This window comes from Notolepis coatsorum, assembly GCF_963971535.1.
Source record: "Notolepis coatsorum genome assembly, chromosome: 11".
Taxonomy (NCBI): Eukaryota; Metazoa; Chordata; class Actinopteri; order Aulopiformes; family Paralepididae; genus Notolepis; species Notolepis coatsorum.
This window is the reverse complement of record NC_140175.1, coordinates 50403019-50418992: the sequence shown is the minus strand read 5'-3', so window position 1 is coordinate 50418992 and position 15974 is coordinate 50403019. Positions and strand designations below refer to the sequence as shown.

General features: G+C 41.9%; 1 protein-coding gene across 1 annotated transcript; it reads right to left on the bottom strand.

The window, feature by feature from the left end:
• Positions 1 to 3005: 3005 nt before the first annotated feature.
• Positions 3006 to 4926, bottom strand: LOC311237337 (apelin receptor B-like). Its single transcript, XM_084325157.1, has one exon. The coding sequence runs from the start codon at positions 4770 to 4772 to the stop codon at positions 3696 to 3698; it is 1077 nt and encodes a 358-aa protein (XP_084181283.1). The 5' UTR covers positions 4773 to 4926; the 3' UTR covers positions 3006 to 3695.
• Positions 4927 to 15974: the final 11048 nt, after the last annotated feature.

Genomic DNA, 15974 nt, shown 5'->3' with positions numbered 1-15974 from the left:
CAACACTTAACCTCTGCTCCCGATGAGCAGGTTGGCACCTTGCATGGTTGCCTCCACCTTCGGCATAAGTTGTAAAGCAACTACTACATACTATATATATACTATATATAGGTGCTATATAAATGCAGTCCAAGAAGAAGAAGTAGAAGAAGAAGTAGAGTAAGAAGTTGATAGATCACAGTTATTATATGTGTAGAAGTCTTAAACTGCCTACAACACATGATTAGCGGTAAAGTCAGTATTTGTCTATGAACAGGGTGGTCAGTGGTAGAGCAGGTCTGTGCTGGTGGGTCAGTATTTGTCTATGAACAGAGTGGTCAGTATTAGAACAGGTATGTGCTGGTGGGACAGTATTTGTACAGGGTGGTGTCACCCAACTCCATGGCAGTGATAAATTCAAGATTCTCAAGATTGCATTCATCGCTGCACTCAAAATTAAAAAATGTTGGTCTCATGGTTACCGCCAATGAGATTACAGGTTCATGTGATATCATATAAGCAGAAGCCACTTGAAGAAATTGTTTTGGAGTTTACCACCACATTAAAACTGTGCTGTACTTCGCAGGGAGCAAAGAGCAGAACGCTGATCATGTGTAGGCAGCTTTTATTCTGTCATTCTAACAGGGACAGTTATTCTCTGTCGTTCTAACAGGGACAGTTATTCTCTATCTTTCTAACAGGGACAGATATTCTCTTCCCTTTGGTAATCGGTGTCCTGTAGGATTACAACCCCCACTTCCCCCGTCCCTACCCCCACCCGGCTGTGGCTGATTAGGCCATGAAAAAGCTCATTACAGCTAAAGCAGCTAATCATTGGATGTTAACTAGCTAACTTGAGGTCAGTGACCTGCGGCAGACGCGGTGATGCTGTTTATTTGCAGAAGACCACATAATGACGTAGTCTCTTGTCCAAACCGGCTAGCAGCATAGCTTTAGTACAGATCGTTCATTTGATGATGACTCATTGCTTTTATGGGGGAAGCTTATTATGTTTAAAATAATCCATTTAGATGGATAAACTGATGGTACAGTATGCCTTTTAACACGAACCCGGATGAGATATGTGGGAGGGTTATGTGCTTGTTTGTGGTGGTCCCTGGGTAGAGCAACACACACACACACACACACACACACACACACACACACACACACACACACACACACACACACACACACACACACACACACACACACAGTGCAGGGAGACTGATATTATATTATCAATATTATTCTGAAAATGTCATTTTTATTATAGTGGATGAATGATATTCTGACTGTCTCCCTGCAGAATTGTGTTTCTCAGTGTGTGCCTGTGACTGTCGTGGCATTTTCCAAAAAAGGATCACGGTATTTCAATAATCTGTTGGTCACTACCATGATGCCAATGACCAAAATAATATTACATTGGTATCATGGTTTAAAGTGGATTATACCATGGTATTTAGGTAAACACAGAGAAGAGGTTTGTATATTTACTCTGTATTGTATATTGTGTATATTGACTGAACATTCCTTTACTTACTTTTTACTTACTTCTTAATAACTTTTTTTTTTACTTACTTTGTTTTACTGTATGAAGCACACTCAGGGGCTCATACAGAAACAAGCATTTCATCATAAAGTATTCTGTATTTTATTATGACAAATAATAAACAAACTTGAAACTTGAGGTACCATAGCAATACATGTTTTTTTACCATGGCAGTACGATGGTAAATCATTCATACAATGGCCGGTACCATGGCAAAACTGAAATGACCACAAACTACCACAATATTTGTGAGGGAGTGGTCTGGGTGAAAAGGTTGGTAGTGTAGGTTTGTGTTTATATATCCTAGTTTACAGTGAGAGGGATTCTCTGCTGAGAAACCAACACGCTAGCTGAGGGAAATGGAGCTCCGACGTGCATTTCCTGTCAGGCTTATAGCTTTGATTTGAGCACCATGAAAGACAATGGGAGGAGGGGGGAGTCCGGCTTGCCTCAGGAAAACACACACACATTGAGTAGGAGAAAAGACATTCCAATGAGATTGAAAGGGGAATTCCTCTAAAAATGTACAATTTGGTTGTTATTCTATATATAGAGATGAGATGTTGTAGCTTGTCAGATTTTAAGCAAAAGTAGTTGGGATCAAGGAGAATGCAATCCCATCATGTCACTTGAGTTGTTTTGCTTCAGGCTGTAGAAAGCTTCACCTTTTTTTTCTCAAACCTATTGTTAAACATTCAGAATTATGGGGAGAGCATGTTTTACAGCCTCAGGTTCAGGATAACTTGAGGCTGTAAAACATGCTCTCCCCATAATTCTGAATGTTTAACATAGGTTGAAAGAAATATTATTTCTTTCAACCATCTCAGGAAATGAAACTCCACCATCATCACAAGAGAGCAGTTTCTCCCAGTGCCTAAAATGCATTAACCGACAGAAGACACATTTTAGAACAGAATTACTCAAATATTAAATAATAATAAATTCCATGTCTGGCTCTATTGGTCCTTAAACAGATATAACATGCAGCAGAATGACACCAGAGAGAATGATCTTGGTTCAAAGCACCTTTTTATTACAAATCATAAAGGCATGTACTCAATATAATGCATATTCACAATGTGTATTCACTTTTTAACAAAAATAAAAATAAAAGGGATCTTGATGCTCATTCAATTAACAAGCACACACAAACGCATTCCTTCACATGTGCACGCACACAGACAGACACACATACACAAAAGATCATACCCTCACAGACATACTGTAGACACCAGCGTATTGTCTGTCAAAGCAGACACCTTTTAATTGGACCCTCAACCTTCCTGAAAACAACATTTGGCAGCTGCCATCTGTCTGTCTGGGGCCCCCAACCGCCCACCCACCCCCTGTCTCTCCTCACAACACTAGGATCAGACTGCTACAACACCTCTCTGACTACCACCTCCTACACACACACACACCACACACACACACACACACACACACACACACACACACACACACACACACACAAATAACACTTAGCTGGCTGTGCAGACATGGATGGAGAGAGAGGGAGAGGGTTAGTCAGTTCGATGTCACACCTTAACATATCTGCCAACAGTGTCCTGTGAAAATAATAAAATAAAATAACCATTTGGACAACTTTATCCCTTTAAGGCCAAATGAGAAGGACATAAATCAGGTTTTTAATTGAACTCCCTCAGGAAATGTGTCGGTGCCGTTGGCAGCTACGGTATTACGTTACCTACTCAAGTGCTTTACATGAAAAACAGCATGGAGCAAAGTGATGAATGAAACGCGTCACCTGCACGGTCAGACTACTTCAGAGACTCAAGAGTTCAAAGCCTTGTACTTCACATCAACTCTCTACAACAGACCAACAGTCTCATAAGGGCTACACTGGGCCCATCTGACACACGGCGCATTCCCCTCTGTCCCAAAACGCCTTCTTTGTGTTGTTCAGCTGCGTGTTAAGCTGGTGGGTTTTGCCTCAGACATCCCCTATGACAGCTTGGAGAGGGTCTGTCTGTGGTCAGGGCCCTGATCTGAGGCTTCAGTCATACAGGAGACAGGGGACCTGAGCTGTGCTACAGTCCACGCAGTCACAGTCACCCTAAAGACTGATCACACACCGCTGAAATGTTCTGGTTTACCTGCAGTGTCCAGACGGAGGCAGGGGTCGCAACCCCCGACCCTGACATCACACCTTAGTAGCCAGGGACTGCACCTCTGTCTTCTGCGAGGAGAGAGAGCTGGCGGGGCTGGCGTGCAGCGCTTTCTTCAGGTTCAGCAGACACAGACACTGGGAGCGGAACCGCAGGTCAAAGAAGGCGTAGAGGAAGGGGTTCAGGCAGCTGTTGACGTAGGCCAGGCAGGTGGCATATGGGTGGGCGAGGAGGAGGAAGCGCAGGAAGACGCAGGTCTCGGGGGCCAGGTTCAGGTAGGAGAGGGCGTCTGCGCTCTTTAGAACGTGGAAGGGCGTCCAGCAGGCGGCGAACACCACGACCAGCGTGGTGATGATCTTCAGCAGACGCCGCTTGCGCTGATCCTCCTTTCGCAGGGAGTTGAAGTGGCGCGTGACGGTGCAGCCGATGAAGCCATAGCACACCATCATGGCCAGGAAAGGCAGTAGGAAGCCCAGGGCGGAGGAGGAGATGGAGAGGCCAGCGATCCACATGCTCTCCTGCTGCTTGTCCGACACCAGCCCAAAGTCCATGGCGCAGGAGGTGCGGTTGGTGCCCATGTCGTCCTTGGTGGTTCGGAAGATGAGGGTGGGGGCAGCCAGGATTCCAGATATTAGCCAGATCGCGGTCAGGGACGTGCGCATGTGACCACGGGTCCGAAGCTGGGTGCTCGACAAAGAGTGGACGATGGCCAGGTAGCGGTCGAAGCTCATGCAGGTCAGACAGAAGACGCTGGCGTACATGTTGAGCAGGACCACGTAGCTGCTGATCTTGCAGAGGGCCACTCCAAAGGGCCAGTGGTAGCCCAGCGCAGTGTACACGGCCCACAGAGGCAGGGTCACCACAAAGGTCAGGTCGGCCAGCGCCAGGTTCCCGATGTAGATGTCAGCGGCCCGCCATTTGCTCTGGGACCTCCACACAGTGAAGATGACCACACCGTTCCCCGACAGCCCCAGAATGAAGATGAGCATGTAGAGAACGGGGATTACGGAGTAGGACGGCTCCCACTCTGAGTAGTCGCACATGGTGGAATTCTCTGATTCTTCATAGTCATAATAGTCCCACGGACCATTGGTCGTCATACCCAGCTCCATTCTCTCTTCTCTACTTATTTATTATATATATTACAGATTCAAAGTCTCTCACCGGTGTTCTGAAGCTTTGTTGTCACTGCTGGAAAGTCAAATTTCCAAAGCTACAATGTCCAATGTGAGCGCAGAGAAAAGGAGACTACGTGTGGTAAATATAGTTCCAAAATGTCTCTGAAGTCTGTTGTCACCTCTGAAAACACTCTGCCCATTTTATACCCCAGCTGCTCTCAGTCCCCACCCAGCACACACTCCCTCCCACCCCCAAAACCCTCCTCCTTCTCTCTGCTCCAAACAACACACATTCATTCACAGTAGCCCCGCCCACTATTCTCTGAGTTAATCTGATATGGTCCTGATGGTCTAAAGCGGGGTAACAAAAGGATGACAGGGAAACAGAGAAGGCCATGTGTCGCTTACAATATCCTGTCCGCTGCAATGTGTCATATAGATTCTAACTTTCATATCTCATCATAATAAAAAATACTGATCAGTTTTAGCCAATGTTTCAAACATTACTTTTACAGGATGCATTTAAAACTTGAGTCTTATTGGCACATCACCAGGTATAAAAAAAAATTTACTCAATCAATTGGTGAAGGAAAAAAATCTCCCCGGTACTTTAATTTTGTTTTCAACAGTGACCCATTTGTTTACATTTAAAGTACAGGTTACACCCATAACAGTGTAATCCTTGCTGAGATGACACGTGTTTACATATACACCAGTATTGAAGATTTAAAAAGACGAAAGTCTTTTTCTGGCCTGCATCCTCTTAACAGTTGTTTGTACATTTACATTTAGTCATTTAGCTGACACTCTTATCCAGAGCGACTTACAAGTTCTGCACGACAAGTCATCAGGAAGGGCACAACTATAATTAGCTGAGTAACAATGTTCATAAAAGTGTTGAGTGCTACAGTGTAGGTTAGTATATTAGGACAAGTGCATGACAGTAAGGTTAGTTAGGGTTAGAATTATATTTAAAAAAAATAATAATTATTGAGCCATACGTACCGTATTGTACCCATTATGCAATCTGTTAATAAAGTTTTCAATCAATCAATCAAAACCTCATGAGATTGTCATTGAAAAAAAGAAAAGAAGATCATTTGAGAATAAATAGACATGTGAGTTTGAGAGTGGATTTGATACAGGCCTCAGAGATCTACCAAACCCCTGACACATACATGGTTACACAATCATCAAGCATTTTTTTAGACATTTTGAGATTTTTTTTGAAAATGTCTCTAGAGCCAAATGTGTATTAATGTATTAATGTTTTGTTGTTATTTGTGTTACTGTTTGTGGCATTTATATACAAACAAAATAGTGCTGTTTTAAGTAATCTAAGTGTAGTGACAATTTCTTTATGGAATGTACTTAAATCCAACCCTGACATGACATGACATAACACATCACGAATAACATTATACACCCCCCCCCTTATTTTTTGCGTTTATTTCTTTTTCTCAAGAAATTACATTATATATTATATATTATTATAACAGAAAAAAGCAGCTGAAACACATTTGGACTTAAGTGATGAGACAAGCCAGGACAAGTCTAGTTTCTGTGTCTCCCCCAAGTACACAATTATAAAGTCAATGCAGGGTCGTTCTGCCAGTGGAGGACCGCAATCACATTAGCATTAGCTCTGAAATCTCCATCTCTGTTGGCTCATGGTTGTACATGTTCAAACATGTAGGACACACAGCAACGGCTTGACTGTGAGACCTTCAGGTTGTTTTCCAAGTGTGGGGTTGGTGTACCCTGATATGAAAATGGAATCCTCAGAAAAATCATAATCCAACTGAAATGAGTGAAAAACAAGAGATTTACCGACACCAATCCTATAATATCTGATACTAAAACAGAATATCAGACATAGAATCTATGTTTTTCAAACATGTTACAATCTAAATTATTCTTGTCCAATGACTCTAAACCGATGGTCTGAGTTTATACTGTTGAGTCAAAGTAATGGTCTAAGTTTATACTGTTGTGTTCAGTCAAAGTAATGGTCTAAGTTTATACTGTTGTGTTCAGTCAAAGTAATGGTCTAAGTTTATACTGTTGTGTTCAGTCAAAGTAATGGTCTAAGTTTATACTGTTGTGTTCAGTCAAAGTAATGGTCTAAGTTTATACTGTTGTGTTCAGTCAAAGTAATGGTCTAAGTTTATACTGTTGTGTTCAGTCAAAGTAATGGTCTAAGTTTATACTGTTGTGTTCAGTCAAATTAATGGTCTAAGTTTATACTGTTGAGTAAAAGTAATGGTCTAAGTTTATACTGTTCAGTCAAACTAATATTCTGATACTGTTCCGTTGAACTAATTGTCTGAATTCATACTGTTCAGTCGAACTAATTGTCTGAATTCATACTGTCCAGTCAAATTAATGGTCTGAATTCATACTGTTCAGTCAAACTAATGGTCTGAATTCATATACTGTTCAGTCAAACTAATGGTCTGAATTCATACTGTTCAGCCAAACTAATGGTCTGGGTTTATACTGTTCAATCAAACTAATGGATTCTGTATCAGTGGTACCTGATCTGAATCTGAATGATGGATCTGAATCATTATCGACAAAGTGGTATCAGTGTTTTCTTACAATAACGGTATTGATTGATTGATTGATAATTTTATTAACAGATTGCAGAATGGGTACAATACAGTACAGCTCAATACACACAATTGTTAAGGGGATGCAGACCAGAGAAAGACTTTCGTCTTGTTTACATCAGGGTCCCCCATTTTCAATTCATCATAACATATATGACATACATGACATACAGATAGACAGTACTGCTACATCTATACATTTATGACATACCAGATTTACAAATACAGTAGGCCTACTGTTTGTGATACAAAAAGAGTTAAAAAAAGAGAGTATATACATTTGACGAAGAAACTGTACATTGGATGAGGTGGGGTGGGGGGGGACTGTACATAGGAGGTGGTTGGGTGGGTGGGGTGGGGGGGGGGGGGGGGGGTGGGTAGGCGGGGTGGGGGGGGGGGGTAACTGTACATTCGATTATCGACGAAACCTTACTTGGTCCCAAGAAGAGGGTCTCATGTATTATTGGGTTAGGACATTTACATTGGAGGGGGTTGAGTTAGGACATTTACAGGGGCCAGTTTCGAATTGCAGTCTCCCGTAGGTGCTCCTTGAGAGTGGTTTTAAAAGTGGGTAGTGATTCACATTCCTTTACAGCTGTGGGTAGGGCGTTCCACATTGATGTGGCATAATTGCTAAACATGTTTAGTCCCTTGTTTGAGCCGAATCTGGGTTTAACATGATTTGTGGAGCTCCCTCTGGTGTTGTGGTCGTGATATTCACTGACCTTTGGGAAGTATTTTGACTTGTACATGGGTACCTTAGTCGTGTAGTGTATCTTGTAGACCAGGCCCATTGCAAGTTGCTGTACTCTGTCGTCTACTCTAAGCCATCCTAGGTTGTCAAAGTGGGCAGGGGTGAGGTGGGTTCTAGGAGTAAGGTCAAGCAGTTGTTTGACCAGTTTGTTTTGTGATGTTTGTAATTTTGTTTTTAGCGCCTTTGAGGTGCTTTGGTACCATGAGGTGCAAGCATAGTCGTAGTATCCTTGAATGAGTGCTCCTGCCAGAGTCTTCAGGGTATTCTTGTTTACCAGAGAGGAGATCCGGTACAAGAATCTAGTTCGTTGGTTGACTTTTTTTATTACCTTGGATGCCATTTTGTCACAGGAAAGATGAGCCTCTAGCTCACTGGGAGGGGGGGGGGGTAGAGTACCGTTTACCTCCACCATCTGTTCTCTCCCCTCCAGGTAGGATTGCATCCAGCTCATTGATAGACTATCAAAACCAATTGCTTTTAGCTTGTCAATCAGAATGGAGTGATTGACAGTGTCGAAGGCCTTTTGTAGGTCCAGCATGACCATGCCGCAGTATTTGCCCGTGTCCACCTCTTGTTTGATGTGGTCGTTCAAATAGAGAAGGCATGTGTCAGTGGAGTGGGATGTTCTGAAGCAAGATTGGAATTCGAAGATTAGATTTTTTTCTGCAAGGTACTTTTCGACCTGTTCGTATACTATTTGTTCCATGACTTTCGAGATGGAGGTAAGAATAGAAACAGGGCGGTAATTGCCTGGGTATAATTTGCTGCCCTTTTTATGCAGGGTGGTTACTCTCGCAATTTTGAAGTCTTTGGGTACGTGTCCCTGTTTTATGGAGAGGTTTATTATGTGTGTGATGACTGGGGTGATGGCGGCTGCTGAGTCTCTGAGGAATTTGGAGGGGATATTGTCATGGCCAGTGGCCTTGTTAGGTTGGAGGGCGCTCAGTTTTTTGAGTACCTCAGCTGTTGTTACCATTTCTAGTTTGAAATCGTCTTTGCGGACCCCTAGGTTATTGTAGTAGGCTATGATGTGTTCTACCCCAAAATGCCCTGAGTGGGTGGGTAGTTTATTTACCAGTGTTGTGGCTATGTTTGTGAAGAACATTTTTAAGTAATTGGCCACATCCAGCTTGTCTGTGATGAGCGTGTTGTCCGTCTTTATGTTTATGTTTGAAAATCTGGTTTTAAGTTTTTTACTGCAGCCTAGTTGATTATTGAGTAATTTCCAAAGTTCACAGGGTTTATTTTGGTTTTCCTCAGTTTTGTCATTGATGAAATTCTTTTTTGCAGTTTTGATCATGGAGTTTACTTCATTTCTTAGTCTGTGTCTTTGCAGTTTGAGTTCAGTCACGTGGGCTTGGAGTTCACTGCTCGAGCTTTTGGTAAGCTTTGACTGACTTTTATGAAACTCAGAGCATTTTTTGTCTCTGGTTTTCATAGCGGTCAATATTTCGGAGTGCATCCACGGCACAATTTTTTACTCTGGTGGTTCTTAGGGGGGCCATGTCGTTTAGTATTGTTGAGAATTTGGTTTTGAAACCAAGCCATGTTTCTTCAACTCTTCTGACCAGTCCAGGCTCTCCAGTTCTAGGTTAAAGGCCTCGCTAGAGTAGGTTTTGAGGTCTCTAGATGTGACTGTTTTGTGACAGCCGGCCTTTTGTTTTAGCTTTTTGCGGGTACAGAATATCATATAATGATCGCTTAACCCGGCCGCATGCTATAACCCCTTTATTGGAGATCTTGGACTTGTCGGAGGTCAGAATGAGGTCAATGGTAGTCTGAGTTGATTCACATACACGTGTGGGTTGGGTGATTAGCTGGCTGAGGCCGTGCAGATCACAAAACCTATTGAATGACTTGAAGACAGGTGCATCTTTTCGTTGCATATCCGTGTTCCAGTCTCCAATAAGAATTTTGTCTACATCCTCAACTCCAGCTAAACACCCGTCAAGTGTATCATAAAAGCCACTATGATCTGGCGGTCTGTAGATTGAGCCAACTAGTAGGGATTTCGCTCTTTCGAATAGGATTTCCACCCATACAGTTTCAATTGATTCATGATTCAGGTAAGTTCTGTTGATGAATTTGGTGTCTTTATGTATGTACATACAGACACCACCTCCATGTTTGTTCAAATCAAATCAAATCAAATTTATTTATAAGGCCCGACAACACACGTTAATGTCTCCATGGGCCGTACAAGTCTTCTTTAAACAAGTCAAGAAGAAAACATAACAATAAGTCAAGAACAGAACAAGAACACCATAAGGTCCAACAAATTTAAAATAAATGCAAATAAATGAATTATGATATATAACATACTGCGGCATGGTCATGCTGGACCTACAAAAGGCCTTCGACACTGTGAATCACTCCATTCTGATTGACAAGCTAAAAGCAATTGGTTTTGATAGTCTATCAGTGAGCTGGATGCAATCCTACCTTGAGGGGAGGGAACAGATGGTGGAGGTAAACGGTACCCTATCCCCCCCTCCCAGTGAGCTGTGGTGTTCCACAAGGAAGCATACTAGGACCGCTACTGTTCCTAATTTATGCAAATGACATGTCGTCAGCTTGTGGCTGCAACTTGTTCCTGTTTGCGGATGACTCAGCTCTGCTGGTCTCTGACAAGAACAAGTTACAGGTTGAAAAAACCCTCAGCTCGGAACTAGGCAGAATCTGCATATGGCTCGCTGATAACAAACTATCATTACACATGGGCAAAACAGAGTCCATTCTCTTCGGTTCAAATAACAAACTCAGCAAGACCGACGGCTTCTCAGTTACAGTGGGTGAAAATATTGTCACAAGGAAAGATGAAATTACCTACCTGGGCTCCATCCTAGAGGCTAATCTTTCCTGTGACAAAATGGCATCCAATGTAATAAAAAAAGTCAACCAACAAACTCGATTCTTGTACCGGATCTCCTCTCTGGTAAACAAGAATACCCTGAAGACTCTGGCAGGAGCACTCATTCAAGGGTACTACGACTATGCTTGCACCTCATGGTACCAAAGCACCTCAAAGGCGCTAAAAACAAAATTACAAACATCTCAAAACAAACTGGTCAGACTACTGCTTGACCTTACTCCTAGAACCCACCTCACCCCTGCCCACTTTGACAACCTAGGATGGCTTAGAGTAGATGACAGAGTACAGCAACTTGCAATGGGCCTGGTCTACAATATACACTCCACGACCAAGGTACCCATGTACATGTCAAAATACTTCCCAAAGGTCAGTGAATACCACGATCACAACACCAGAGGGAGCTCCACAAATCATGTTAAACCCAGATTCGGCTCAAACAAGGGACTAAACACGTTTCGCAATTATGCAACATCAATGTGGAAGGCCCTACCCAAAGCTGTAAAGGAATGTGAATCACTACCCACTTTCAAAACCACTCTCAAAGAACACCTACGGGAGACTGCAATTCGAAACTGGCCCCTGTAAATGTCCTAACCAAACCCCCTCCAATGTACAGTAAATGACCAAGTACGGTTTTGTCAATATTCCAATGTACAGTTTTGCTTGTACAGGTGTACAGTGTTCCCCACCCACCCACCCCTCCTACCCAACCCCCCCCCCCCCCCCACCCCACCCACCCAACCACCTCCAATGTACAGCCCCCCCCCCTACCCAACCCCACCCCACCTACCCAACCTCCTCCAATGTACAGTTTTGACGTATAACAGTACTGTATTTGCAAATCTGGTATGTCATAAATGTATAGATGTAGCAGTACTGTCTATCTGTATGTCATGTATGTCATATATGTCCTGATGAATTGAAAATGGGGGACCCTGATGTAAACAAGACGAAAGTATTTTTTTTTTTTTTTAACTTTATTTTTTAGCGTTTATCGCTTTCCTGGTCAAGCATGACCGACAGTTGTAGGGTGAAACGGGAGAGAGAGCAGGGGGAGACATTCGGCAAATGACGGCGAGTCCGGGAATCGAACTCGGAGTCAACCAGATCCGTGACGCAGCACGGAGTTCCGCGACGCAGCGCGGTAACATGGTGTGCTACTGGAGCACCCAAGACGAAAGTCTTTCTCTGGTCTGCACCCCCTTAACAATTGTGTGTATTGAGCTGTACTGTATTGTACCCATTCTGAAATCTGTTAATAAAGTTTTCAATCAATCAATCAATGATATCTGATAATTACTTTGGAAGAGTTAAGCTTGAGTTTCACAGGAATAAACAGTTGTTATTTTTGCTCTCTATGATACACATTTCCCACATGAGGAATATTTGTTCCTGTTTATTCATTAGAAATGAATTAAACAATAATAGAATCAGTGATTACAAATTAGAAAATGTGAAAATATTATATTAATTTAGCAATGGAAAAAAGGACTGGGAAACATAAATAAATGAGCCATGGGTTATGCTTAATATATTTATTTATTTCACTCTCTCTTTCTCTCTCCCTACCCCATTCTCTCTTTCTCACTTCCTTCCCCTTTCTCTCTCTCTCTCTCTCTCTCTCTCTCTCTCTCTCTCTCTCTCTCTCTCTCTCTCTCTCTCTCTCTCTCTCTCTCTCTCTCTCTCCTCTCTCTCCAGATGGTATAACTCAGTCATAAGCTGTTCAGTCTCTCAGCAGTGAGGCGGTTGTGGCGCCAACGCCTCAGACACAACTATCGCTCTGTCACTTAACCACCCTCCCCTCCTCTGCCTCCATCCCTTCCTCTATTCTTCCATCCCTTCCTCCCCTCCACCCATCCCTCCATCCCTGTTTCTATCCCTCCTCTCCCCAAAAGCAACAAGCCTCTCGGACATGACTATTCTTTTTTTTTATATATAATTAATTATGATGCAGGGCTGCAGTTAATGATGAGATGTTTGTGTCTCAATTCAATCATTGTCTCCCCATGAGGGCAGGAGCCTGATTCATGTCACTTATGTTTGATAAACATCACATATTCTTGTAAATCGGTTTATTTAAGTTATTAGGATGCAGTCAGGGCTGCCGCAAGGGGCATGCGAGAGGTGCGGTTGCACAGGGCCTCGCGCCTAAGGGCCTCGCAAAAAAAAGAAAAAATCATTTTTTTTATATATATATATATATATATATATATATATATATATATATATATATATATATAAAAATATATAATGTTAACAATCACTTTCCATCACAGACCTAAAATCTAGTTTTGCTTATATCCATGGTTATATATTTCACATTAGACACCTGCCTCACTATGCCTGCGTTCTTATTGTATTGCACTTCTGCGTGCTTCCCGGGTTAATTTCCACTATCTGTAAGCCTACGTAAAAGAAAAACAAAAAAAAAACTTGAACTAGCCTATCACAAGCGACAAATTCTGTTTCCTAATGATTGATTGGCTATTGTGTCATGTGAGCATGCTGCACACAGAGGTATTAGCTCATACTAACGTGCATCCATTTCAAATAGCGCTCTAGCCTCTATCTATATGAGAGATACCATTGAACGATGAAGCGTCGAAAAATTACAGATTTCTTTGGGTCAAAGTTAACGTCCACCACCGTCACTCCAGCGGCAGCCAACGATGAATTTCCAATTCCAGCGTTAGCTGGACCACCAGCCGGCAAAGAGTCTGTCGTGGCTGCTGCTAGTGTTAGCTAGCAGCACAGGTAGCCCCTCTGCTGCTACCATTACGAGCCTTGCAGACGTCCACTGTTCAAGTGAGTGCTGCAGGGATCTCTCAAAGTCGAACCAACCACACAACCCCGCTGTTCTCGCAGGTACAAAACGGATACGGGCATCGCTTTAGATCAGGGGTGGGCAATTATTTTTCCCAGGGGGCCGAATGAGCAACTGAAAATATGTTGGAGGGCCGGGCCAAAATTCCAAACTCAATTATGCATCATATACATTTTATTTCTATATAAAAAGCAGTAAACGTCATGACTGAGAATGTCTGTTCACATATGTAGGTGGATCCAAAGAGAACCAACATCTTCTGAGCATGTCTCCTCATGTTTGGAAAGTTCTTCTCCTTGAGAGCAGAGTAGAACTCTAGCAGTGATGCTGACTTAAAGTGCTCTTTCAGTAGTGAATCAGACTGCAGGTCAATGAGTTCAAGCTGAACAACTATCAACTATCAACAAGGGAGAGGAAACCAGCTGCATTTCATCCTCAACCTTTTTGAAATCTTGAAAACGCCTTGAAAATTCATCATGCAGTGCTCCCAACATGGATGAGTACCTGTGCCGGTGATCAGCTGATGGTTTGACTTCTTTCAGGGTTTTCATGTGTTTGAGATTGTTGCTGCCTAGTTGCCTTGAAATTAATTGCAACTTTGTCATGAAGGCTTTCACATGGCTATGCATTTCATGAGCAAAAATGCCCTTGCCCTGCAGTTGTGTGTGCAGTAGGGATGGGTACCGTTCACATTTGAACCGATACGGTACCGGTACCTGTGAATCGATACCGGTACCCAACGGTACCTTTTTTCTGTACTTTAGTCTCTAAAAATGTAATCTACCTACCTCAGTTGTAAAAAAAAATATCCAAACTTCAAATAACCACACTTTCGACCGTTTTCGGCTTGCCCCGACTGCTTTGTTGTTGAATCAAGTCAAATCCTAGGTAAGCGTATATTGTGCGTGTGAACGTTGACATGAAAATAAAAAAGTTTAAAAAAATAAAAAATAAAACAAATTATTATTATTATTATTATTATTATTATTATTTTTTTTTTTTTTTTAATTATCATGTAATCTTTCGCGGGCCGGTCAGAATCATCCCGCAGGCCGTATCCGTAAAAATTACATGGGCCGCCCCCGCCCCCCCACTTTCTTTTTCTTTTTTTTTAAACACAGAAATACGCAATTTTAGAGTAATTAGAGATGAATACTGAATAACTAGAATCATTAGAGGTTCTCAAAGTGAGGTCCAGGTCCATGAGAGGGATCTGGGCAGTCCCCATAGAAAATTCAAAGTTAACAGGACCAAATCATCAGTTTCTTATTTATTTATTTAACCTTTATTTAGCCAGATAAAACATTGATCTGGTCCAAGAAGCCCCAACAGGAGTACAAATATACATATATACACATATATACACGTATATACATATACTGTACATACATACACACATATACACCAATAACAAAATAAAAACACAGTTAACACTTTGATTGCCGGAAAACGCTTTTTCACGTCATTCAGAGCCATGCTAAAGGTGCCGAGGACGCCGTAACTCGTCTTTGATATCAATATTTCAAAAATCCACAATATATACAACCAATACATCCACCAAACACTACACAAGACAACCAATGATGCAGACTGATGAAAATATACATTTTCTCCCATTTTCCCAAATCAGTCAACATGGAGAATCACAACAAAAAATGATCTTGCCAGATCCAGCTAGGCAAAGAGATAATGTCTAGTATTTTCTGTTTACATTTTTTTTTTTTTTTTTTTACTGTAATTTTAACCTGTACTGGATACAGTATTTTATGTTTGTCTGATATTTGCTGAGCTTACAGTGTTATGCACATAGTAGCATGAAAACTGGGACATGTATTGTTGTGATTCTCCATGTTGAAATGTTGACTGATTTGGTTATATGGAGAGAACATTTATATTTTCATCAGTCTGCATCATTGATTTGGGTATATGGAGAGAAAATGTAATTTTTTTCATCAGTCTGCATCATTGATTTGGGTATATGTAGATAAATAAATTATATTTTCATCACAGCATTGGTCTTGTGTAGTGTTTGGTGAATTTATTGTATATTTGCACATTCTCTGCGTACTTCACTTACAGTACTCTAATCACTGAGAAGTAGAATTGCTAAATGTGTTTTAGGTTAAGCACAGCA